The sequence below is a fragment of the Cricetulus griseus genome (assembly GCF_003668045.3).
Source record: "Cricetulus griseus strain 17A/GY chromosome 1 unlocalized genomic scaffold, alternate assembly CriGri-PICRH-1.0 chr1_0, whole genome shotgun sequence".
Taxonomy (NCBI): Eukaryota; Metazoa; Chordata; class Mammalia; order Rodentia; family Cricetidae; genus Cricetulus; species Cricetulus griseus.
Window position 1 is genome coordinate 255763689 of NW_023276806.1, and position 25686 is coordinate 255789374.

The window sequence follows — 25686 nt, forward strand, 5'->3', positions numbered from 1 at the left end:
CAACCAAACAACAACAAAAATACACTTGAGGTCTTTGTCTTGCTTGGGTTTTTGAGGGTAAAGAGGCCTACAAGGTCAGTTGTCCCCACCCTCCTACAAAACTCTCAGTCTGAGATCTGGGGCACTGAAAGGATGTGGGGATGTTCAGAGTCGGGGACTTGCTGGGAAACACGGACGGACGCGCAGAGGCAGTCTAGTCCAGGCAGGCTTCCTAGGGGTGGCCTCGGGAAGGACTGGGCTGAGAAGACCGAGGGCAGGCCGGAGGAAAGGACAGAGGGTGCACTGGGATGCTGTTTGTGTAGGTATGGTCCATCCTGGAAGAGGTAACGAAGAAAGAGAGAAGCAACACAGAGCAGGCGCTGACCTACGAAGCCAGTGACGAAGGCTCTGCAAGCCTAGGAGGCGTGGGCTGGTGACAGGAGGAGGGGAGCGAGCAAGCATGTCTTCAGTGTGTTCGGGCTAAAACATGAGGACCGTGAAGGGCTAATGAGAATCACGATGAGCAGCCGACAGGGGCGCGCGGAGGCGGGGCCTGGGTGAGGGGCCGAGTGGGGCAAGCCGTGGGGCGTGGGGTGGGGTGGGAGATGGGAAAACAGGGGGCGTTCACCTTCGGCCAACACTTCACAGTGTGCGCCCATTTCAGTTCCTTTGATATTCTGGTTTCGGGGGAAGAAAGCGAGGCCAGGGGGCTGGGGAGCTGGGGAGCCGCGAAATAGGGGGCGAGGAGGGCTGGGGGCGCCACGGACGAGCGAGCGGCCGCGCTAGGTGTGGCCGTGCGCGGCGGGGGTGGGCGCGGGGCGCAGTCGGTGCGGGGCGGGCCGCGGCGGCGGGAGGGGAGAGGCGGGCTCCGCCGGCACACGCCCCCCTGGCAGGGGGCCGAGCGCGCGCGAGGAGCCGCTGCCGCCGCTCGGGGTCGCTTGCAGCCCCAGATTCCCGAGCGCTCGGCTGGCATGGCAGCCACCTCGGCGCCGAGCCCCGCGGCCAGCTAGGGGCGGCCCTCGGCCCAGCCCGTCGGATCACTCTTGACTCTGCGCCCTGGGGACGCGTCGCCTCCCAGCCGGAGGTGAGAAACCAGGAGGACACCGGCGCGCGTTGGGACCCCAGGCCCGAGCGCGGAGGAGCGAGCAGGGGGATGAGAGCCAGGCCTGGGTGGGTGGATGGGTGGGTGGGTGGCGGAGGACCCGGGCGGAGACCGCTGGCGTCCGGGACCTGGGGGCTGTTCCTCCTTCCCCCGGCCCCCACGTCCTGTCGTACTCGCCTCACAGCGCTGTCCCATCCCTGCGGACCCCTCCACCTTGACCGTGATCCCAGCCCTGACCATCCCCGCGCCGTGGCCATGCTCGCCGCTGCCCGTCCTTGGCCTCTTTCCCGCAGACCTGGCTAATGGGGTCCCTCGCCTGCTCATCCCTCCCTCGCCTCTGCCCTTTCGCTTCCCAACACCGTCTTCAGTCGTTCAGTCGCTCTTCTCCGGCTCCTGTCACTTGGAACAAGTATCAGTGCCGCTATCTCAGGGTCCGGCCGCCTCCTAGCCAGTGTGTCATACCACAGGTGTCTACACGTCTGACCGTTCATACGTCCGTCCCTCCTGGGGCCGGAACTGACCATGCCCAGCGGCTGCTGCTGCCTACATCTCATGTGCCTGCTGTGCATCCTGGGGGCGAGCAGCCAGCCAGCCAGAGGTGAGCTCACCCCAGGGATCGGGTCGCGGCCCTGTTAGCCGTCCTCGCTGGCACGTTGACCTCTGCCGGCTAGAGACGGCACTGCAGCCTTTTGGCTGGCGAGTCTAACTACGGAAACCTCTGCCAAGTCCCGCGGAGCCAGGAAGCCAGACCCTGACCCAGACTCACACCTACTACACCAATCTCTTTCAGCGGATGACTGCAGCTCCCACTGTGACCTGGCCCACGGCTGCTGTGCTCCTGACGGCTCCTGCAGGTACTTCTGCTGCACACGTGCCTCAAATTCTTTGCTCCCACTTTTCGACTCTCCATACCCGTGAGCAGGTCAAAAACCCGAAACAGTGTCGAAAAGCTTAAGACTCTATTGCTGGTTTTCACGCAACAGGATGGCCATTCCCCCACCTCCATCCTCCCCTTATCTCCTTTGCCCCTTACTGGAGAACTTGGGCATTCGAGTTTTTAATTCTCTCAAGGGCTTCGGTCCCTCATGATGCCTGTAGAGAACCTGAAGCTTGGAAGTTTAGAGACTGAGAGCCACAGGAAAGAGGAAAATGAAGAGAAGTGTTGCTTGGGAAGAAAGGCTCAGGGAGGATGGGTGTTTTCTTAATGAATCCTGCAGTTGTCTCACCAAGGCAGCCTGGGCAAGTTCTGTGGCAGAAGAGTTTGGAGTGCTGGAGCATTTGAAACTAGACTTCCTTGGAGGACTTATTTAAAAAAATAATAAATTACCTGGCAGTGGTGGCACACACCTTTAATCCCGGCAGAGGCAGGTGAATCTCTGAGTTCAAGGCCAGTCTGGTCTACAGAGAGAGGACAGCCAGGGCTACACAGAGAAACCCTGTCTTGAAAAAACAAAAATGAAACAACAAAAGTCCTAGTGATTGTGAAGTGAGGCCAGGATGATCAGAATTCCAGGTTAGCCTTGTCTACTTGAGACTCTGATAAGCAAAACAAAACAAACACCAGCCACTAGTTCTGGAGTCTGAAGGGAAGACAGACCTGGTGACTTCAGAAGGTCACTCACTATTTCAGATGTGTGTCACCAGACACTCCAGGGATGGCACCAGAGGCTTTTACAGACAGTTTTGTTTCCTTAACAATACCTTTCAAGGGAGGTGTTTTCTCACTTCCATGTGAGAGAACTGATTATGAGAAGCTAGATGCTGAACTTGAATGCTGTTGTCTGTCTGCACAGCCCTCCACCTACCTGGGGCTGGTCTGCTTTCCCTTTGGGGCTGTTGTATGTCCTACTAGTTCTAAAAGCTCTGCTTATAACACACACACACCTACACCTTGATTCTGTGTTTTTCCCCCACCAGGTGTGACCCAGGCTGGGAGGGGCTACACTGTGAGCGCTGTGTGAGGATGCCTGGCTGCCAGCATGGTACCTGTCACCAGCCCTGGCAATGCATCTGCCACAGTGGCTGGGCAGGAAAGTTCTGTGACAAAGGTAGGATGGAGGAGCTATTGGCTATAGAGCCCATATGTTCTAGAACATCCATTAATATTTACTATTTACTGAGCACCTCTTGTGTCTTGTTCAAATCCTCTAATATATCCTTATTGATCTCATTCCTACTTGATATCTGAAAAGATCCCCAACATCACCTCATGATGTTGGAAAGACAGCTGGTAAAAAAAATTATACCCATTTTAAACATGATGAAACTAGTACACAGAAGGGCTGTATCTTTTCTAAAGTCAGTTTGACCCAGACTGCCAGAGCTGAAGCCAGGAACTTCCAGAACCCAACTTCAATATAGCTTTCCCCAGCATACCATACTGGCTGGGGGTGGGTCTAAAGTATGAGCCACATTCAGAGCATTGGATCTGGTCCACATGGGTCCTGGGTACCAAATATGAGGGGCTATCCCACACTCTTCTTATCTCCTCTCTAGATGAGCACGTCTGTACCTCACAGTCACCCTGCCAGAATGGAGGCCAGTGTGTGTATGATGGGGGTGGTGAGTACCACTGTGTGTGCCTGCCAGGCTTCCATGGACGTGGCTGTGAGCGCAAGGCTGGACCCTGTGAGCAGGCAGGGTGAGTGCTGGGACCCTGGGGAAGCTAGACTAGAATCTGGTGGTAAGGAAAAAGGCAGGACTGTCAGTAGAGTAGGAGACTGAGAGTCAGACCCACACAAGGGCACCTCCGGATAAAAACCCCACTGTGATAGTGTGCCAGGTTCAGATTCTCAACCTCTTTTTCCCCCATTTTATGTGTATGAGTGTTTTGCCTGCATGTATGTCTGTGCACCACATCAGTGCTTGGAGGTGGTGGGCCTCCGTGTGGGTGCTGGGAATCGAACCCAGGTCCCCTGCAACAAGAAGTGCTCTTAACCACTGAGCCTACTCTCTAGCCCCCCAGATTCTAAACCTTCTTCATCACAGATGGTGTTTTGGTGGGAGGGTGGCATGGGAAGAGAGGCTCCTGGGATTCCCTTTCCTCCTTACAAAAGCAGACATGCAGTCTAAGAGCTGGCTCTTCCTACGGATTATGAAACGGCCACAGGGCTGGACTTGCCCCATTTCCGCTAGGGCATAAGAGCCTATGCAGATAATAGAGCACTTCTCTGAGCCTTGACTTTGGGCCTGACTGTGCACTAACTGCTTGGGTTCTCTCGTTTACCCACACGATCTGGCTATTTTTATTCTCATTTTAAAAATAAGGTTATCTGAAACTCAGAAGGAGCAGCCCAAGGTGACACAGCAAGAAAGGGGTGTCAGTGGTCAGGACGCTGACTAGCAAGGTGACACCAATGTTCTCTCCACCTTAGCTCCCCATGCCGGAATGGCGGGCAGTGCCAGGACAACCAGGGTTTTGCCCTCAACTTCACATGCCGCTGCTTGGCAGGATTCATGGGTGCCCATTGTGAGGTAGATGTGGATGACTGCCTGATGCGCCCTTGTGCTAATGGTGCCACATGTATTGATGGCATAAACCGCTTTTCCTGCCTCTGTCCCGAGGGCTTTGCTGGACGATTCTGCACCATCAACCTAGATGACTGTGCCAGCCGCCCATGCCAGAGAGGGGCGCGCTGTCGGGACCGCATCCATGACTTTGACTGCCTCTGCCCCAGTGGCTATGGTGGCAAGACTTGTGAGCTTGTCTTACATGCTCCAGACCCTGCCACAGTGGGCACCCCACAAACACCCACCTCTGCTGTAGTTGTACCTGCTACAGGGCCAGCCCCCCACAGTGCAGGGGCAGGCCTCCTGAGGATCTCAGTGAAGGAGGTGGTGCGGAGGCAAGAGGCTGGGCTAGGAGAGTCTAGCCTGGTGGCCCTGGTGGTGTTTGGGTCCCTCACTGCTGCCCTGGTCCTGGCCACTGTGTTGCTGACCCTGAGGGCATGGCGCCGGGGTATATGCCCCACAGGACCCTGTTGCTACCCAGCCCCACACTATGCCCCAGCTCGGCAGGATCAGGAGTGCCAGGTTAGCATGCTGCCAGCAGGGTTCCCTCTGCCACCAGACCTGCCCCCTGAGCCTGGCAAGACCACAGCCCTGTGATGGAGGCAGGGGCTTGCTGGGCCCCTTCTGAATCTTCTTCACACATCAGACTGGAGGTCCTGCCTCACCAGCCCTTGGCTTTGGTCTACTCTTCTAGGGGATTTCAGACTCACACCAGAAATACTATTTTTTTTAAAACACAGAATGTAAAATAGGAATTTTATCAAATAAAATTATGAAAGTGAAAATGGGCTTCTATGGAAGAAAAACTGGCACAGAATTTGGGTGAAGAGGCCCATGGTGGGCCAGTTCTGTTCTGAGGAAGCTGTAGCCTTCAACCCACCTGTGTGTGGTTTACAAGGAGGAAACCTGGGTGCCCTTTCCATCTGGGGAAGTGGAGGAGAGGTAGAACCACAGAGGAAATGTAAATGAGCAGCCCTGGTGGGAAGAAGCATAGGTCCCCACAGGAGGCTCAGCGTCCTGCAGGGAGGGAGTGGGCTCCCTGCTGGCTGCTCTGTAATAGCTGCTGGAACAGTGACTGGGGCTGTTTGCGCAGGACAGCAGGAGAGTCCAGTTCTACCACCCTCCCGGCTTGGAGCACCAGCACTCGGTCAGAGTTTAGGATTGTGTTGAGCCTGTGTAGAAGATGGGGTACAATGACCTAAAGAGAAAGCTGACCCAATTTCCCTCCAGACTGCACAGGCTTGTCCCCCACAGGTTAGAGTCCCTGGGTCTGTGCTGTGGGAAGAATGGTGTTTTCCCAGATAATATGCTACTGAGAGGACCTGGAGCTGTACCTGAAGGAAGGGGAGCTGAGGTTCCCCAGGCCCTGATCACCTGCCTACCCAATGCTGTCCCTGGAGTGTGATCTCCCTGCGTGGGAGGGGGGTCCTTGTAAGGGTCAGAGGTCTGCCTCTACTGCCCCTGAGCATTCTCACACCTGTGGGCAATAGTCAGCACTGTCTTGTTGGCAAAGCGTTTGCAGATGGTTTGCTGGAGCAGCTGGTCTGTCTTCTGGTCCACACTTGCTGTGGCCTCATCAATGCACAAGATCTGGACCACATGGAGCAGGGAGAGGAAGGAAGCAGGAGAGGGAGAGACTGTAACCTACCTACAGTTCCCCATCTTCAGCTTTCCCTCGAAACCTCTCTATAATCCACCTTCTCCCCCGACACATCCCTGCCTCCTGGATGTCTCTTCCTCTTGTCTTACCTTGGCATCTGTAAGAAGAGCCCTGGCCAGACACAGCAGCTGTCTCTGTCCCAGGGACAAGTTCCGGCCCCTTTCGCCCAGCTCTCCATCCAGACCCCCTGTAAACAGACCAGAGCACCTCCACTGTTGCTGGGCCACCCTTTGCTTCTCAGCTGCTCCTCAGGCCAGCACCCAGACTCACCCACAGTGACGATCACCTCGCGCAAGTGGCACTGCTCTAGGGCTTGCCACAGGGCCCTGTCCTCATGTAGGCCCTGGGGGTCCAGGTTCTCTCGAACAGTCCCACTGAACAAAAAAGGCTCCTGGGGGATGACAGCCAGCTGGGACCTGGGGAACAAGGAACGGGGGCCAGGCTGGAGATGTGCCCATCTTCTTGTGACACAGGTTTACCTATGGGGCCTGACACTTCGAGGTAAATCTGGGGATGAGATCCAAATATCACTCCTGCTGCTTCCCACCCTTTATCCACCAAATTTTCACTTAGCCAGCCACATACCTAGAACAGCACTGGTACCATACTGTGAGCAGTACCAAAGAGACAAAGGCTTAGACTCTGGCCTTAAGGGATTACACCTCACTGAGGTGTACAAAGCCAGAGAACCAATAGGCTAAACTGTGGCATTGACCCCAGAGACAGCAGAGGTGAGGCAGGAAATGAGAGAGTGGGAATGGGATGGAGACACTTTTAAGTGGGAGGAAGCCAAGGAGCCAGAAGGTAAAGCCATACTATAAAACCATCAGGACTTGAGAGAGGACAGAGGAGGCAGGCAGGGAGCTGTGGGTGAGGATGAAGCTTCCTTACCCTTCCATTTTGTGGAACTGGGAGAAAATGATGCTAAGTTAAACTGGGAATGGGTTGGGGCATCTACAGCTTTAGATGAGATCACTTGTGGCCAAGTACAATCGACCCAGGCCCCAAGTTGCCCTTTTACTGCCTGCCAAACCGCAGGCCTGAGGGCTCATGGCTGCTGAGAGGCTCTGCTTTAGAAGCCAATGGCTAATGTTTGGAACAGAAGGCGTATTCTGGGAAGTGCAAGAAAGATGAGGATGGAGATGTACTCAAGCTGGGGTCACAGCTCACCTGTCCTGACCTGTCCACCTCATCTTCCTTGTCTGCTGATTGGCTGCCCTGAGTTTCCTTATACCTTCCTAGAGTAGTTCCCACTGCCCTCCTCCCTCCTCCAAACCACCTGTCCCCCAGACCTGAGCTCAGCCAGCTCCAGCTGGCTGGTGTCCACACCGTCTAGCAGCACCCGCCCTGCGCTGGGCTCCAGCAGCCTGAAGAGCACCAAAAATAGGGAAGACTTGCCAGAGCCTGTGCGGCCTACAATGCCCAGCTTTTCTCCGGGCTTCACTCGGAATGTCACCCTGTCCAAGGCATTTGGCAGCCCTGGCCGATACACCAGCACCACGTCCTGGAACTCCACACTTCCCTGGGTCAGCCACCTGATGCCCTGGCGGGGTGTCTGTGGGGAAGAGGTAAAGAAAGAAGGGTGGCAGGGATAGAGTCAGAGGATGGGAAGAGGGAGACAATGAAAAAGGGCCGGAGTGATAGCAAACGGAGGGATGAGAGGATGGACACGGGGACGGGTGCCATGAAGAATGGTGGCAGGCAAATGAAGAGACTCAGAGATGTGCAAAGACAGCCAGGAGCGAAAGGAAAAGAGCTGGGAGGACTGGAGGAGCCCCCACCCTGCACCCTGCCCCAGGGTCAGCAACTGCCCAGCGTGGCAGGGCAGACTCACCTGCAGTGGCTGGCCTTGGGGCTCCTGGGGAATGTCACAGGAATATTCCTCCAGTCGCTCGACACTCACCATCATGGCTTCCGTCTGTGTGAAGCTGCTCACCAGGCCCGAGAGCAGGCCCGTCAAGGACAAGGCATAGGATAGCACGAGGCCCACCAGCCCTGGGGGGAGGGAATGACATCTGCTAGGGGACACCTGGACATTGAGCAATGTGTGGCAGAGAGAGTGCAGAACGAGAGAATCTAGCCTTGGACTGTAGGTGTTCAAAGGCAGAGGAGCAGGCCGATGACAGAGAAGGCTGGGCAGAAGGCTGGAGCACACCTGGAGAAGGAATCTATGAGGACAGCAGGTGGGGACTAAAGAGGAATGGGGCAGAAGAGAAGGGCTAGGGGTAGGAGCCAGGAAAGGATGACCACAGAAGCCTTGGAGTGTTCCTAGACCCACCACTGCCTGGGGATTTCTTAGATTAAAATGAGGGTGATAATGGTACTGCTGAAACATCCTCACAGGGAACTCTGGGTAGGAGGTGACAATGGTACGGGATAGGGGGAGGGAGACATGCCAGAGGGTCTGGTCGAGGATCTGGAATGACCTACCCCTACAGGAGGGGTGACAGGTCCCAGGGTGGTACCTGGGTTGGCAAGGCCCTGCTGGTGTTGCACAAGGGCAATGCCTGCGATGGCGCTGACCACTGCTGCTCCCATGAGCTGCAGTCGAATGTCCAGCCACTGCATAGTGGCATAGGAAGCAAACTGGCACCTCTGGTTTAGCTCCAAGAGTCGCTGGTTCTCCTCCTCAAACCTAGAGGAACCCAGGAAGGAAGGGAAGCCACTCCTCTGTTGCACTGATCTCACCCCTTCCCTGTGTCCTTCCCGGAGGCTGACCTACAGACCCAAGCTGCTCTGCCTTACTCTCTTCTGATTTTCACACTTCCCCCAGGGTCCTCGCCCCTCTGTCTACCCAAGGAGGACAGGCTCCTTTACTTCTAACTCTGTTCTGTAGGCTCCTCCATTCCCCCCCCCCCTCCTTCCGGACTGGCTGGGAGATGCACCTGTAAGTGGCCCCTGCAGCCCGGAGCACCGGGAGGCCTGCCAGAGTGTCAGCCAGGTGGGTGTAGAGTGGAGACAGGGTGAGGCTGCCCAGGCGCCGCAGCTCCCGGAAGGAGGCCCTGTAGCGGCGCTGCACACAGTAGTAGACAAAGCTCAGAGGTGGCAGCAGCAGCAGCAGCCAGGGCAGACCAGAACCTAACACAATCAGGAGACCCAGCAGGCCTACAGCATTAGCCAGCAGGATGTTGAGGAGGAAGGGCAGGCTGTCGTCCACACAGGCTACATCTGAGGAGAATCGGTTCAAGACTCGGCCTGAGGGCGTGGAGTCAAAGAAAGTCACAGGTGCCTGGAAGAGGGAGGTGGTTGGACAAGGTCAAGGGCTGAAGAATAAGAGTTGGTGGACAGGTTGGTGAGGGGTGAGGAAGGAAACACGGCTGGCCGTAAAGAAAAAGAAAAAACGTATCCCCAAAGTGTGGGAATAGAGGGATTGGTGGAACTTGGAGGGAACTGTCTCAAGGAAAGAAAGACCCAGTTCCTCAGGCTTACGGAAGCCCAATATGGCCATGCCAAGCACTCATCACCCTCTGGGATGGACATGCTTAGTGTTCCTTCAAGATGGGCACTTTAGGCCAGCAAGTGAGCCTTAGATGTCAGGAGGAAAACCCTGCCTGTGGCTGGCTTGGAGAGTGGTTCTGCCAGTTAAAGGTGTGGCAAAGGGCTCAGGCTCTGAGCCTGGCCATGCTGGTTCATGCATAGAATCCCAGCACCTAGAGGTGAAGGCAGAGAACTAGGGACTCAGGACCATCCTCAGATATACAGTAGGACAGAGGCAAAAAGAAACCCATCTCAAAAACAAATCAAACCAAAACCAAACCAAAGCTCAGGTGGACTTAGACTGAAACTTGAATTCCAGGCCTGTCACTTAGGAGACGTGAGACCCCAGACAAGGAATGTGTTTCTCTCTCCAAGGGCACTGATCCTCATCTTAAAAATGGGGCCAACAGAATATTTATTCTTCCTACTCTAGGGAGTTCTCATTTTCCATAATAAATCTATGCTCAAACTGTAGTAAAAAAATGTGGGGCAGTCAGGCTTGATGGCACACGCCTTTAATCCCAGTGCTTGGGAGGCAGAGACAGGGAGATTTCTGTGAGTTCAAGGCCAGCCTGGTCTACACAGCAAATACCTGGACAGCCAGAGTTGCATGGTGAGACCTTGTCTTAAAAAACAAAAAGTGAGGATGATAATGGAACCCCATGTCACAAGACTGCCACTACAGTCAAAGCCCTTACGAGAAGCCCAGGATACTCAGCATGTGTTCAGAAATTGCTACTTGAACTACTGTTGGGAGTTACAGCCTCCCTCAACTACTATTCTTTTCTTCCCCATCTTTCCTTTCTTTACCTTCATCTGCATTTACAGTGGGAACAGTCCCATGTAAGGCAGGGGACTCCCAGAGGCTACTGTATGGACCGGGAACGTGGAATGCAGTCCATGCACTGGGGGAGACAAGCCTGGGGATACCTTCTACCTTCCATCACCTCACCGTGAGGAGTCGATGCAGCAGGCGGTGGTGCAGCGTGACAGCTGCTTGAAGGGCACCTGCTGCAAAGAGCACGGCCCGGAGAAGGGTGCAGAGAGTGTTGACGCCAGCAATGGCTGCATACACGATGAGGTAGAAGTGGACATCTGAGGAGTCATTGGAAGCAGCTTTGGACAGTGGGATGCTGAGTAGTGAGGAGAAGAGTACAGGTAACCCAAGACAGTCCACTCAGGGGCCCCTTCCCTTCTCTAGGGCCACCTTTCCCACCCTCTAAAAGACACAGCTCCGAGCGGGCCCTCACTCCCCAGCGCTTACTGGAGAGCACCAGACCTGCTCCCAACCTCAGCTACTCACTAGAGGTTTCTGGAGGAGAAGAGAAGCAGCGGCGGGGAGAAGACCACTGTGGAGCCTGGGCTGGAGGAAGCTGGACCCTCCTTGGAGCTATTCCTGCCTGTCTTCAGCTGAGAGAGCCAGTGAGAGAGCCACCAGTCAGCACCATTGCGTGTGGCTGGACATGGATGGGAAGGGAGAAGTTGCAAAGACTCATCTGTTTGGCTCTACTCAAACACCCACATTCTCAAGACCACAGTGGAGTCTTCCCTCTCCCACACCCCACCCTGGGCCTCCACATCATGCCACCACCATCCTTGGTCCTTCCTACTGTACACTGTTCCTAGGCCTGTCACCTGTCAGCTCCCTGGACAACATGACCAGTTTTGCAGATTGGAACTTGCCTAGATGGCAGATCAAAAGATAGCTGTGGAAACCCAGGGTAGTGGTGCATACCTGTAATTTCCATAAACAAAAGCTGAGGCTGGGGGATTGCAAATTCAAGGCCAAACCAACCAACCTGAGCTGCCCAGGGAGACCCTGTCTCAAAATCATAATACAGTTTTTAAAAAGATGACTATGGCCAGGCCATGGTGGCACACGCCTTTAATCCCAGCACTTGGGAGGCATAGGCAGGTGGGTCTCTGTGAGTTCAAGGCCAGCCTGGTCTACAAAGTGAGTTCTAAGACAGCCAGGACTGTTACACAGAGAAACCCTGTCTCGAAAAACCAAAAAGATGACTATGATGGGGCCTGAAGGGAGGGCTCAGCAGTTAAGAGCACTTACAGCTCTTGCAGAGGACCCAGGTTCAATTCTCAAACCCACATGATTGTTCACAACCACCCGGAACTCCAGTTCCAGAGGGTCTGATGATGTCTTCTGACTCGTGTGCACCAAGCACACACATGGTGCACCTGCATACATGCAGGCAAAACACTCATACAGATAATAAATTTTTTTAGTTAAAAAAGAGGACTATGATGGGGTATGAAGTCTAGCTGACCACTGGAATCCGCATAATTGGGACACACTTTTTGTATCAACGGTTGTCTATGCATGGTAAGGTTCTGGGTTTGTGGTGATTCTAAGGTGAATACCGTCATGAACACTTGGACAGTGTGACTGGGGATGCTGTGGAGGGAGCAGGTAAGGACCGTGTGGGGACACTCTCACCTTGCATGAGAAGTAGAGAGATGAGGATGGCGATGGCCAGGCCACTGCCCATGGCCCTCCAGTATGCTGCATACACACGCAGGGACACAGCGCCCTCATATTTGCTTTCTTCCTGCACTAGGCGACCAGATGTGCTCTCCTCCACCTCAGGCCCCTCTGTTGTTTTCTCTAGGTTCTGTACTGATAGCGACTTGCCTGTGAGAATGAGGAAGACCTCAGAGGAATTATGCTTGATATGTGAATGTTTTGCAGGAGCAGGCAGGCTTTAAAAATCATTTCCATTGTGTGCTGGTAAAAAGCAAGAGTGACTTCCAGGACAGCCTGGACAAAACAGAGAAACCCTGTCTTGAAGAAAAAAAAAAAAAAAAACCAACCAAACAAAAGCAGCCCAGGACTAGAGAGGGGCTTGGCAGCAAGCCTCTGACAAGTGTGACAGGGCCCTGAGTTTGACTCCTAGGACACTGAGGGAAAACAAAATAAACAACAAACTTTCCCATGTGTGGTGACACACACCTGTAATCTCTTGAGGCCAGTGTAGGCTACTCAGGAAGTTCAAGGCCAGCCGGGGCTGTATAGTGAGATCCTGTCTCATGTCTTCCATGACTCACATATAGACAAAAAGGAAGAGGGAATAATTCTAGCCCCTTCTTCCCACCTCTGGGCCATACCTGAGTCAGTCAGTTGTTCCTCCTCAACCCAGGCTGTGGGGACAGCTTGAACCAATGGCAGAATCTCAGAGGGAGGCCCTGGAAGGAAGAGGGGGAGGAGGCTGTTATGGGTCTACACTATTCTTTCTAAATGTGTGAGTAATCCACCTTCCCCTCTCTCTGGCCATTCTCCTTAGCCTATCTGAGTAGGGCCCATTAGGAGCACTGCTGTGTACCTGGAGTGTAGCCAGCAGAAGTTCCACAGCCATGAGTAAGCACCCCACCGCCACCACCTGCACTGGGATCATCTGTCACTACTGCAGAGCCTTTGCTCAAGTTCTCACTCAATTCCTGATCTTCCAGCTGGGCCTCACTTCTTCCTGTTGCTTTACCAGTGAGCTCTGCAGGAGGCTATGCCCATCTGGACAATAAATAGTTCATCGCAGCCCTGCAGTTCTTTTCTTTACAAGAAGGTTGTTCCTCCAGGTCACTGCACACTTCTCTGAAGCCACATGACTGCTCTCAAAGCTCCCAGGCAGCTAAGTTCTAAGAGCTCAGGTCCATTGCCACACTTGTCCCCCACCCGCCCTTCCCGTTCTCATGCTGGTTCTGGGGCGGGGGCAGGAAGACTAGAGAGCTGCATTCAGACTGCATGTGGAAGGGTGGGACCTGCTCTGCCCGTGACCCTCCACCTATATTTCATATCACACCAGGGCAAGTGTTTTCTTCATCACACTACCTGTTCGGACCAGGTGCCCGGCCTCCATCAACAGCACCACGTCAGCCCTCTCCAGGTACTCAGTGCGGTGGGTGCACAGCAGCCGGGTGGTATGGCTCAGCACTCCCAGGATGCACCTGTGTAGCAGGTGGTTGGCCACATCTGCATCCACAGCAGCCAAAGGGTCATCGAGGAGATAGAATGCTTTCTCCTGGACAGAGTGAACATGGCAGGCACCATGGCCCAAGTTCTCTAGCTAGGTAGGCTTTCCTAGACCCGGGTCTCAAGGCCATCAGAAATGGCAGGTGAGAACAAGTCTACAATCATAGGAAAGAGATGATATATGAGAGACTTCTCTCCAGCTGAGTGTAAAGTCAGAGAAGTAGGTCTAGTGCTTTGCTGGGCTCCAGTACCTCAGGCCTTTATTTTTGCCTTGAAACCGAAAATGGGGGCAGGACAGCCAATAACTAGGAACACAGAGTGAGGGAGGAAGAAAGCAAATGCAAACAAAAATATCCCTAGCCCCTACTCAGCCAAGCTCACACAGTGCTAGACCACTCCCATACCCCTGACCTACCAACCCACACCTCCAACCTTAATTTACCTGGTACACAGCACGAGCAAGTGCAATCCTGGCCCGCTGTCCCCCACTGAGGGTCACACCCTTCTCTCCCACCTCTGTCTGGTCTCCAGCAGGCAGGATCTGAAGGAACAGATGCCCAGTGGTTAACAAACTCCCCACACCTACACTTTTCCTCTCCCTTTGTAGGAAAGACAGAAAACGTGGAGATCAAAAGGCTTTACAAGCTTGAGACTACATTTGAGTTTGGGACAAGGAGATAAGCCCAACTCCAATGCCTGGCAGCTACTGAACACTTTCTATGTAGTTAACACCTTCTAGGCTGTGGTGGTTTGGATGAGAATGGGCCCCATAGGCTCATTTGTTTCAATAGTTTGTCCCCAGGTAGTGGAACTGTTTGGGAAGGATCAGAGGTGTTACCTTGTTGGAGGAGGTATGCCACTGCAGTGGGTCTTTGAGGCACAAAAGCCAATGTTATTCCCAGTTAGCTCTCTTTGCTTTGTGACTATTGTCTCAAGAGGTGACCTTTTCACTACTGCTCCAGCACCATGCCTGCGCACCTGCTGCCATGCTCCCTGCCATGATGGTCATGGACTAACCCTCTGGAACTATAAACCCTGATAAACTCTTTCTTCTGTAAGTTGCCTTGGTGTTTTATCACAGCAAAAGAAGAGTAACTAAGACATAGGAATTGTATCATTTGAAGCCAGATCTTATAAAGTTGGCATCATTTCCTCTTCACAGATGGGCCCAGAGCACAGGTAGGTGAACCATCTTGCCCATAGGATGTGAAGCAAATGATAAACAGGCACAAGATGCCCCTTGATCATACTCAAAGGCCTCCTGCCCAGGGAAGTTACATATTTATCTAAGCAGGCCAGTGGTAACAACAGTCCTAGAGGGGACATGGAGACTTGCTGGAGAATTCATAGGAAAAATCTGATTTCTCTCTGATGTTTTTAGTAGTTGGCTTGTGGGGCTGGGGTAATCTAATGGGCTCAGCAGGTTTCCCAAGGATTCTAAGCAAGACCTTGATTCTTCCAAACCTTCCTAGGTGGCTGTAGGCAAGCTTCACAGAGAACCCTCGCCTAGTTTTGGAGGCCTCGGGGGCTCTTCCAGTGCTGTGTGCAACACCCTCCCCATCCTCCTTGGGCTTTACAGGAAAGTGGGGACCAAACAGCTAGACACTCTGGGAGCCCAGAGGCTGACTGCTTGCTCTAGTTGAGTGACACTTGTGCAGAAGCCCCTCCCAGAGAAGTAAGTCTAGTCTGGGCATATGAGAAAGCAGGGAGGTGAGGGTATCAAGACAGGGACTCACACTGAGATCATCATTGAGGGCGCAGGCCTCCAGTACTTCCATGTACAGCCGGGCATCAAATGTCTTCCCAAAGAGGATATTGTCTCGGATGGTGGCACACTGGATCCAGGGCTCCTGGGTGGCCAGTCCAAAGCCTTTGGACAGCCCTGACACAGCCACCCACCCACAGAGCCTGCAGAGAGCCAAGGCAGCATGGGGACCAGCTCCTTTTGAGTCCTTGCATGCCCAGGTCCTGTCTCCCAGAAGCTTCCTCAGATGTAACTAGCAGCCTCTAAGGTCAGGGGTTCTAGCTGTGGGCTCACCATGGACTGGAGAAAGCAGTTCTTTGGTTCCAGCCCAACAGTGTCCTCCGGACACTGTGGAACTCAGGTGTGGCTCATCCTCACCTCCTGATCTTCTTGTTCTAACACAATGACTCTCTACTTCAGTGGTTCTCAACCCCAAGCCCATTGGAAAACATGGGTATTTACATTATGAGTCATAACAGTAGCAAAATTACAGTTATGAAGTAGCAACAAAAATAATTTTATGGTTTGGGGTCACCACAACATGAGGAGCTAACTGTATTGAAGATTCACAGCATTAGGAAGGTTGAGAACCACTGATCTCAATGATCTCCCCTGCTCCATTTATTTAGCTAGTTTTGTCTGATTTTTTGAGATAGGATCTCATGTATCCCAGGCTGGCCTTGAGTTTGCTGTGCAGCCAAGGATAACTTAAATTTCTTATCCTCTTGCCTCCACCTCCTGAGTGCTGAGATTATAGATTTATACCACTACACCCAGTTTTGTGTGGCACTAGAGATGGAACTCAATGCTTTTGTACAAGTTAGGCAAGTGCTCCACCAATTGAGCTACATCCAGGCCCAGATTTACTGTGACTACCTCCGCATCTCCAGATTGAAACCTCCCTAGAAAGTGGCTGAATTTTACCCTTTTTGGTACATGTGCTCCCCACCCTTCCAAACACACATACACACTTACCCAAAACATTCCCATATACAGCAGGGACCCAGTAAATGGCTACTAAACAGTTCCAGAGTCAGGAGTACACTGAAAGTTCATTACCTGTGGAGCTCCCCAGTGATGGCGGCCAGCAGCGAGCTCTTCCCACAGCCCACCTTTCCCACGATGCCCACCAGCGCACCCTGCAGGGAAGGCACACATCAAATACTGCCTGATTGCAGGGGAAGGGCACACGGGGTTGGAGCCATAGTCTCCCTCATGATGCTTTTGACTGATAAACCCCCAACTGATATCTCTCTGGCCTCAGTTAAGTCTTCAGGGAAGATGCCTCTCTACCCCTCAGACCATGGGGGCCCCAGTGACTGCCTGCATCTGCCTCAGAGAAGATGCATGCCTTAGTCTCAATTTCACTACCTGTAAAAGGCTCTGAGGGAACAAGACCTTCCGGAGAGGAGAGTAAAGTATCTAGGGACTCCTATAGTCTGCTGAGGCAGGTATGGGAGGAGGGATTCCTGTTTCTGGGGCCATTGGGCTAGGGAACAGTTCCCATGGCAGTGGGCAAAAGGCAGTGCTCTGCAACACACCTTCTTGAGACCTGAAATTTAAAACATTCTGTTCTTCCTTCATTTCTTAGTTGCAATGTCCAGTCATAGAGCTGTCTCCTGGGTCATGAAGAAAATCTAGAAACGTGCAGGGGTCTTTGCAGCTTTGTCCATCATGCCTACGTTATGCAATTCAGGGCCAACCTATCTGCAAGTGGGCACTAGGCTGGTCTCTGATCTTTCTGGAAGTGAGGGATCCAGTCTCACGGAGCTTCTTTCTTCTTGACTAGAGCCTATGAGTTGGAAGACTGACTGCAGTCACACTTCTGCTCAATGGAGAGCCCACAGACAGCATGAGGCCAATACACAGGCAGAGAGCCAAGAGCGCTGCAAGTTGAGGCCTGGTTCTGGGCTGCTTCTAAGATCTGCGTTCTTGTTGGGACTCTGTGATTCATCTATGTATTCTTATTACAAATTCTTGTTTGCTTAGGCTAGCTCCAGTGGGTTTCTATGAGTTCCATCTATCTATATATAAAAAACCCTACACATTAGTAAAATTCCTTTGAAAAATTCCAGCCTTGTCTTGCCTGAACTAAGGAGAAAAATAAAACATTCAACAAAAGCTAGAAACATGAGCCAAATGTGGTAGAGGCCATTCAGCTACTGCTGGAGAACTCTGGGTTGAGACACAGGGCAAAGGGTTAGACAAAGGTCAGGAGAGCAGAAACTCAGGACCAGACTGAAGAAGTCACTGTCCTGTTGGAATGTCCCATTATAAGCTCTTTGTGGCATCAGAAGTCACAAGGGGTGACTTTTTTCATGAGACTACGTGGGGGATCACCTAAGCTGTTTGCAAAAGTCCCTGAAAGGGACTTCCAGGTTCCCAGCCTGAAATGATGGTGGAAAAACCTCAGGATCAGTTCTGAACCCTGCAGCTGGAAAGGGATACTAGAGGGGAATCAAACCTGGGTACTAAGTGAGTGTGGGCTGCCTATATTGGGAGAGATGTGACCAGTGTGAGAAGATGGGTTGAAGGAGTGAGATGCATACATAAGGGGTTGTCTTCCCTCAGATCGGAACCTGCATACCAAGCCCTGCCCTTCCTTCCCTTCTGGGGGGAGCTACATTAGTCCTTGTGTAACCTTTGGACATCCTGCTTTCCAGGGACTCTCCCAGGGTGTCTGTCCCACAAACCTTTTTCACTTCGAGGTGACTGATGAAGGTCTTCTGGCTTATTCCAACCGGGTCCCAAGAGAACAGGGCTTCATGCAGCTCCAGTGCTGTGGATGGCTCTGTGGGGGGATCTAAACAGGAAAGAAACCACTCATGCTATGATCCTCATCCACCATTCATCTGCTGGGATGTGGTGGGTAAAGCATTGGCGTGCCACTGAGTCACCTAGCCCTCATCTACTGGCCCATAGCTAATTCACCCCGAGTCTGTTATGTCTGGATTTTGTTTCTGACTTCTCTGGAAACATCTATGCACAGTAGCCAAGAGGCTAAGGCTGCAGAGATGACTCAGTGGTTATGTGCACTCTTCCAGTTTGGTTCCCAGTATCTACATCATAAAGCACATGCCTGTTCACTTTAGTTCCAAGGGATCCAGTGCCCTCTTCTGGACTCTATGAGTATCTGCACACATGTGGTACACATACATACACTCAGATACACAGAAAATAAAGTAAGTCTTAAAACAGAAAAGATATCAGCCCCTCACCATGTGCTGGGTTCTTCCCTCGAGTCCCCCTTCCTTTACCAGGGCTGTAGTAGGCCTCAGGGCTGTAGTTTGGAAGGTCTAGGAAACGCTGGATCCGGTCCAAGGATACTTTGGATTCCAAGAGGCCATTGATCACCCAGGGGAAGTTGTTGAGAGGAAGAATGAGCAGGCGCACGAGCGCCAGTGCCGTAAACACCTAAGTGGGGGTGAGGGTGAAGCATTTCCCTGAGTCTTGCTCTAGGGGTAGCCCTGTGGGCAGATCTATGGAGGCAAAAACAGGACAGCAGCAGACCTGAGGAGTTGCCTGGGCTACCTGGTGTTAGAAATAGCAGAGGGCTAGCCTGGTCTACAGAGCAAGTTCTAGGACATCTAGGGCTACAAAGACAAACCCTATCCTGACCCCCCAAAAAGGCAGAGATGGCCATTCTAAGAGTCCTAGAAATTCTAAATGTTCCTTAACAATGCAGGTTACTATTTTTGTTTGTTTTTTGACACAAGGTTTCTCTGTGTGACAGCCCTGGCTGTTCTGAAACTTGCTTTGTAGACCAGGCTGCCCTCTAATTTACAGAGATCTGCCTGCCTCTACCTCCCAAGTTAATTAACAGCGCCTGGCTGCAGATTACTATTTTTGATGCTGAGACAGACACAGAGCCTCCTCACACATGGTAAGCACAGGCTCTAACATGAGCTCTGACATCTCTCCAGCCCTCTACAAACTCGGGTTGGAGAGATAGCTCAGAGATTAAGAGCACTGAGTGTTCTTCCAGAGGTTCTGTGCTCTTCCAGAGGTCCTGAGTTCAATTCCCAGCAACCATATGGTGGCTCACAACCATCCATAATGAGATCTGGTGCCCTCTTCCAGCCTGCAGGCATACATGCAGGCAGAACATTATATACATAATAAAATCTTTAAAAAAAAAAGAAAGAAACTACAAACTCACACATGGTAAGCACTGGCTCTCATGTGGAGCTGCACATAAACCCCCAAGCTTCTTTTGATAAGCACATAACCTAGGTCACTCGGAGACTTCCCATAATCTCTGAGTGACAACAAAGGTCACTAGCCTTGGCCAGACTTAACACTAGATTATGGATCCCCTGCCCCAAAGACTATGTTAATAGAACTAAAGTGGCCTAACCCCAGTTAGACGGCATCATGAGCTTTACAGGGAGACCTTGTCTTAAAAAAAATTAAATAAAGCCAGGCGTTGGTGGCGCATGCCTTTAATCCCAGCACTCGGGAGGCAGGCGGAGACCAGCCTGGTCTACAAGAGCTAGTTCCAGGACAGCCTCCAAAGCCACAGAGAAACCCTGTCTCGAAAAACCAAAAATAAATAAATAAATAAACAAACATAGAAAAAGCACTGTTCTACAAAAGGAGTTAACCCCACATCTGGGCTTGAATGGAAATTGAAGCTAAAAGGAGAGGAAGAAAGGAATTCCTTCACACACACAAAGAGCTATATATCCAAGATCATAGAAAAAATTCCCTCAGAGAGTACCCTGTTTGCTGGAAAAGGACAAGGCAGCCAGGGGTCCTCTTTCTTCCCCACCCCAGTTAACACTGAGGGCCTGAGCCCATATTTCTACTCCATAGTAACCCTTGCCATTTCTTCCTAGGGCCATCCACTCTCTCTATGCTGGCTGGTTTTATGTCGACCTGACACAAGCCAGAATCATCAGAGAGGTGGGACTGAGAAACTGCCTCCATAAAATCTGGCTGTAGGCAAGCCTATAGGGCATTTTCTTAGTGATTGATGGAGAAGGTCCAGCCCATGGTGAGTGGTGCCGTGGTGCCTGTGCTGGTGGTCCTGGGTTCTATAAGAAAGCAGGGCAGTAAATAGCTCTCTTCCATGGCCTCTGCATCAGCTCCTGTCACCAGGTTCCTGCCCAGCTTGAGTTCCTGCCCTCACTGCTTTTGATGATGAACTGTTACATGGAGCTGTGAGTGAAATAAACCCTCTCTTCCCCAAGCTGCTTTTGGTTATGGTGTTTCATCACAGCAATAGTAACCCTAAGACCCCTCTCCAGCTCTTACCTTGGTAGCAGTGAGCTGGTGCCCCATGAGGACATAGGTGATGAAGATGACAATGCAGATGACAACTGGCAGGGCAGCCCACAGGTATACACAGGCTGCATCCAGGTATTTGATGACCCGGAGTCGTCCCAACTCTTGAGACCGGTAGGCCTTTACTCGGTCCCCCAGAGCCTGCTCCCACCCGAAAAACTTGATGACTCGAATGCCATTCAGCAGCTCTGTCATGAGCTGGAGACAAGAGAGTGGTGTCAAGCTGAGGCACTGCTCACACACCTCTGATTAGCTGCTGGGTGGGATCTCTATCTGGCTGAAGGACCCCAGAAGCCCCTTACCTTAACTCGTGCGTCCTTGTGCCGCAGCATCTCCTGATTGCTGGACATAATGCGGGTGGCAATCACTTTGTTGACAGGTACCAGCAGCAGTGCCAAGACCAACCCAGCCACGAAGGCCATGCCCACCTGCTGGTACAGCAGGTAGAGGGTGATGGCCAGCTGCAGAGGCAGGCCCCAGGCCTCATGGAAGCTGCCAGCAAAGTTAAGCAGCCGCTCAGAGTCGGTGCCTAGTAGGTTCAGGGCCTCCCCAGTGGGAGGGCGGCTAGGCCCAAGCTGCAGGGCCTTGCGGTAGAGGATGCTCAGCACAGCCACCCGTGCCTGAAGTGTCACTTTGCGTACCTCATACCCATACTGATTCTGCAGCACGGCACTTATCACAGACCCACTGGCCAACCCCAGGACATAGAGCAGGCCGTGGCTTAGGGGCTCTTGCCCTTCCTCCAGGAAGCCTACCAGTAGGGAGAGCAGTAGAGGCCCAGAGAATGCCAGCATGGTTCCCACCATCTTCAACAGTCCAAGGGCCAGGTAGCAACATCCAAAGGCCCCATACAGGGCCCTCCACAGTTGGGCCCCCTCCTTCCAGTGTGCTTGGAAGGTGCGGGCCAGATAGGCAGGATGTAGCCTTCCAGGGAGTCGGCAAATGTCCTGGGGTTGCCGGAGTTCTCCACGGACTCCGCGAGTAAGCAAGGGTGCCAACCAGGCATAGGAAAAACGTGACAACCAACTCTCTCCATCTTCAGCTACCTCTGTTTCTTGACTTTCAGAGGACAGAAAGGGTTCCTGAGTCCAGGGCTCTCGTGGCCCCCCAGGGGCTGCCCAGCCCAGTCCATAGGCCAAGACTGCTGCCAGCTGCAGAGTGAGAAGACATACACGGACCAGGGGTCCTGGGAGGAGTGGGGGCAGAAATGTGCCTCGCTGGCAATGCCACAACAGGGTCAGCACTAGGGCTGGGGCTGGTAGGAAGGCAGCCAGAGCAACGGCCAAGGGTCCACGGGAGCGGCCATGAGGAGAATGAACCAATGCCCATAGGGCCAGGCTGTGGGTGAACCAGGCCACAGCTGTAACACCCCCTGCCAGCACCTCCAGCCCTATGGGTCCTGGGGGTGACCCTGGTGGCAGAGCAACTGGAATGAGGTCTAGCAGCGGGAAGATAGAGAGAAGGAAGGAGGCTGCTAGTCGGAGGCGCCAGCCAGGATTGAAAGGTAGGATGTAATTGGAAGTCCTGGGGACAAAAAGAGAAGAAAGAAAAGGAGGCATGTCATGGCTGACTCTAGGCTCAGACATGCCCATCACCTCCAAATAGCTAGATGAAACAAATTCCCTTCCTGGCCTGTGCATGGCATCCCTGCCCTACTTTACCCTGGAACCCCAAAGCCTTACAGGCTTTCTGATTCATTCTTTTGCCACAGGTACTAACAAGTCTGAGTTAAGGTGGTTTGTACCATGAAGATTCTAATTAGAAAACTCACACACTTTACGCAAAGATAAATACTTTTTATAAAAGGGCCCACACAAGAGTACCCTAAATTTTTCTGAAGCATCCTTGGGTGACATGTGCTTATATGCAGCTCTTGTCTTCTAACAGGATAGCCTACATTTACAGTGCCTCAGAATACCCTGCTCCGGTCTCTCCCCTGACTGTAAAGACTGGTGTGGGTCACCAGGTGACCTCTTAGCTCAAGGGAAACATCTTTCAGTTCTAGCTATATCTTCTTAAAAATGGTTTTCATAAACAAAAGGTTTACATTAAGAATCAAATACAGGGGCTGAAGAGATGTCTCAGTGGTTAAGAGTTGCTCTTCCCAAGCACCTGAGTTCAGTTCCCAGCAGCAATGTCAGGCAGCTCACAACTGCCTATAACTCTAGCCCCAGAGGATCCTATGCCCTCTTCTGGACTCCACAGGCATGTACCCCCGACAGAATACACTTGAACACATACATACATTAAAAAAAAAAAAAATGAGCTGGGTGTTGGTGGCACACGCCTTTAATCCCAGCACTCGGGAGGCAGAGGTAGGCAGATCTCTGTGAGTTCCAGGCCAACCTAGTCTCCAGAGCGAGTGCCAGGATAGGCTCCAAAGCTACACAGAGAAATCCTGTCTCGAAAAACAAAACAAAATAAAACAAACAAACAAACAAACAAAAAAGAATGAACTACAGGCTAGAACCAGGTGTGGAGATATACACCTTTAATCCCAGCACTGGGGAGGCCAATGCAGGTGGTCAGTTTGAACTCTGGGTTCAAGGCCAGCCTGGTTTACTTAATAAGTTCCAGGCCAGCCAGGGAACTACATAGTAAGATCCTGAAAAATGAAAACAAAAACCCCAAATACAGGCTGGGTATGGTGGAGCACACCTGGTAATCCCAGCAGTTGGGAGGTGGGACCATTATCTTAAGACACAATTGGGCTATTTGACACCCCATCTCAATACCTCTCTCCCCGTAAATGGAACCAAACACAGGGCCAGGTATGATGGTACATCCTTGCAATCCTAGCACCAGTCAGGCCAGCCCTCATAAACATAACATAGAAAAGAAAAGAAAAGAAAAGAAAAGAAAAGAAAAGAAAAGAAAATTGGGACTAGATGCCTCAGCAGTTAAGAGCATGGGCTGCTCTTCCAGCAGACCAAAGGGTTCAATTCCCAGCAACCATACTGTTTCTCATATCGGTCTGAAATGCCAATTCCAGGTGATCTGATGCCCTCTTCTCTGGCTTCCTCAGGCACTGCACTCATGTGGTACACAGACATACACTCAGGAAAAATAAATAAATAAATCTTTAAAAACTGAGGGTGAGCCTGGAGACATGCTCCTTTAGTCCCAGTGCTTTGAAGACAGAAGCAGGCAGATCTCTATGAGTTCTAGGTCAGTCTTGTCTACATACTATTTCAGCAAAACAAAACAACCCACCGGAGTCTGTTATGCTCAGACTGGGTGCTGAAAAAATTTAACTGTAAACAAAATACTTTGGTTGTTTTTGTTTTCCCTCACCTTAAAACAAGGGTCTCACTATGTAGACCAGCCTGACTTCAAATAATCCTTCTGTCTCAGCCTCCAGTACAGCTTGGACTATAGGGATGTGACTCTTTGCCTAGCCAGGTCTGTACATTTTTCTTTTGAGACAGCAGAGTCTTTCTACAAATCCCTGGCTGTCCTTGCACCCACAGACATCCACCTGCCTCTGCCTCCCAAGACCTGGGATTAAAGGCTACTATGCCAGGCCTGACTGGATCAATCTGTGCAAGCTGTGGGTATCTGTGCTTACCTCTAAGCTTTTGCCTCATTCTGCAAAACAGACAGAAAAACTAACTTGGCCATTCAAGAACTAAGCATAAAATCAGGGCGAGTTTAGCACCAACATCTTACAACACTAAGCCAAGTTAGTTCTAAGGTTTTGATTTTGTTATTCTTACAGCTTCCCTTCAGCTAAGCCTGCATCTGCTTTTAGACTAGGGATAGCATAGCAGGGTTTTATGGATGGAAGTGGCGTGCCACCGGCCCTAACTTACACACAGTCATCTTTTTTTTTTTTTTGTTAAAACGTTTCTCCATGTTTGCCTCCAATTCATGGCAGCTGTGATTGGACGTTTAAAACTCTGCAAGAGGGATGCATGACGACGTTAAGGACACCCGGGCGCCACTCTATCAGTTTAAACGCCTTGTTGCACTTGACCCTCTCAACATCGCTGATTGTCAGAGAAGGTAGGTGACTTGCTCAACTCAGTGTGAACCAGTCAGCTTCGATCCTGCCTCTGCCCTACTCCAGAGACGTGGGAGCCGGGAGCCGGCGTCTCGCGGGCGGCAGTCTACCCACCTTGGGGTGCCCAGGTGGCAGGCACTGAGGACAGCGAGGAGCGCGTGGGGAAGGACGCTGAGCACCAGCTGAGTGAAGCAGTGGCCCGTGGTGTCCCCTTCCCACAGCGGGAACGGTCGCGCCGCATCGGTGCCACACAGCTGGGCCAGGAGCCGCTCCATAGACACCTCCTCGCCTGTGGAAGCCAAGAGTGACAGGGTTCGGGACCCCGTCCTCACACAAACCCCGCCCCCTAGTCCGGACCGCCCCTCACTTCCGCCTCGAGCTGGAGCCCGCCCGCTCCCGCTGTACTTCCGGGCCTAGGTAGGAAGTCTCGGTACCCAGAGCAGGCCCGTCCCTAGATCCTGGTACTGACTCTGCTGCTTCTGTCTCCAGACGCCCGAATCCAGAACTGCAAACCTAAAGACGTTCGCGCCACGTTTTTATTATCCCGAGTGTTGGTGGGGAGAGGAAGAACGCGCCGGCAGTCAGGGCGCTGGGCCAAGGCCGCCAGGGCCCCCTAGAGGCAGGAAGACGTGTCAGCGGGTGCGGCTAGCCCCGCCCACATCAAGCCTCTGCGCATGCGTACAGCTCCGCTGCCCAGCGCCTCTGCGAGCTGCTGCAAGAGCGTGGTTGTGTTAGAGCACGTTTCTGTCATTTTGCTTGCTCAGGGACCCAACCCTGTCCCAGTGCAAATTGCAAATTCATTTTTAGTGCCCTGACATGTGGAGTGCTCACTCCAACTTATCTACTGCGTACTAGCTGGTACATGCTCAGCACTTCTAATGTTTAAAGCGCTGGAAAGCCTTTAAACATGCCCGCCATAGTAGGAACCAGCACTCAGGAGGCAGAG

The 25686-nt window shown here is 52.3% G+C and overlaps 2 protein-coding genes across 11 annotated transcripts; one reads left to right on the forward strand and one right to left on the reverse strand.

Annotated features, from left to right (window-relative positions):
• The first annotated feature begins 400 nt into the window (after positions 1-400).
• Dlk2 (delta like non-canonical Notch ligand 2) lies at positions 401-5376 on the forward strand. Of its 5 annotated transcripts, XM_027389204.2 has the most exons (7): positions 806-1063; positions 1549-1679; positions 1872-1935; positions 2999-3129; positions 3578-3722; positions 4456-4555; positions 4646-5376. In XM_027389204.2, the coding sequence occupies exons 2-7, from the start codon at positions 1604-1606 to the stop codon at positions 5186-5188; spliced, it is 1059 nt and encodes a 352-aa protein (XP_027245005.1). In that variant the 5' UTR covers positions 806-1063; positions 1549-1603; the 3' UTR covers positions 5189-5376. The 5 variants fall into 5 exon arrangements, with proteins under 5 accessions (XP_027245004.1, XP_027245005.1, XP_027245002.1 ...); XM_027389203.2 differs by lacking the exon at positions 806-1063 and adding an exon at positions 401-536 and having other exon boundaries at positions 4456-5376; XM_027389201.2 differs by having other exon boundaries at positions 807-1063; positions 1266-1679; positions 4456-5376.
• On the reverse strand, positions 5334-25379 carry Abcc10 (ATP binding cassette subfamily C member 10). Of its 6 annotated transcripts, XM_035451208.1 has the most exons (23): positions 25210-25379; positions 24855-25029; positions 21040-22261; positions 20708-20935; positions 18670-18865; positions 18145-18254; positions 16511-16590; positions 15444-15615; positions 14150-14248; positions 13567-13756; positions 12849-12926; positions 12181-12375; positions 11032-11185; positions 10681-10861; positions 9361-9480; positions 9137-9264; positions 8717-8886; positions 8086-8246; positions 7544-7806; positions 6522-6667; positions 6341-6438; positions 6069-6181; positions 5334-5763 (listed from the first exon to the last, which is right to left on the reverse strand). In XM_035451208.1, exons 2-23 carry the CDS (start codon positions 25013-25015, stop codon positions 5601-5603), a joined length of 4428 nt encoding a protein of 1475 aa, XP_035307099.1. In that variant the 5' UTR covers positions 25016-25029; positions 25210-25379; the 3' UTR covers positions 5334-5600. The 6 variants fall into 6 exon arrangements, with proteins under 6 accessions (XP_035307099.1, XP_027244998.1, XP_027244997.1 ...); XM_027389197.2 differs by having other exon boundaries at positions 9137-9480; positions 18709-18865; positions 25210-25378; XM_027389196.2 differs by having other exon boundaries at positions 9137-9480; positions 25210-25378.
• Positions 25380-25686: the final 307 nt, after the last annotated feature.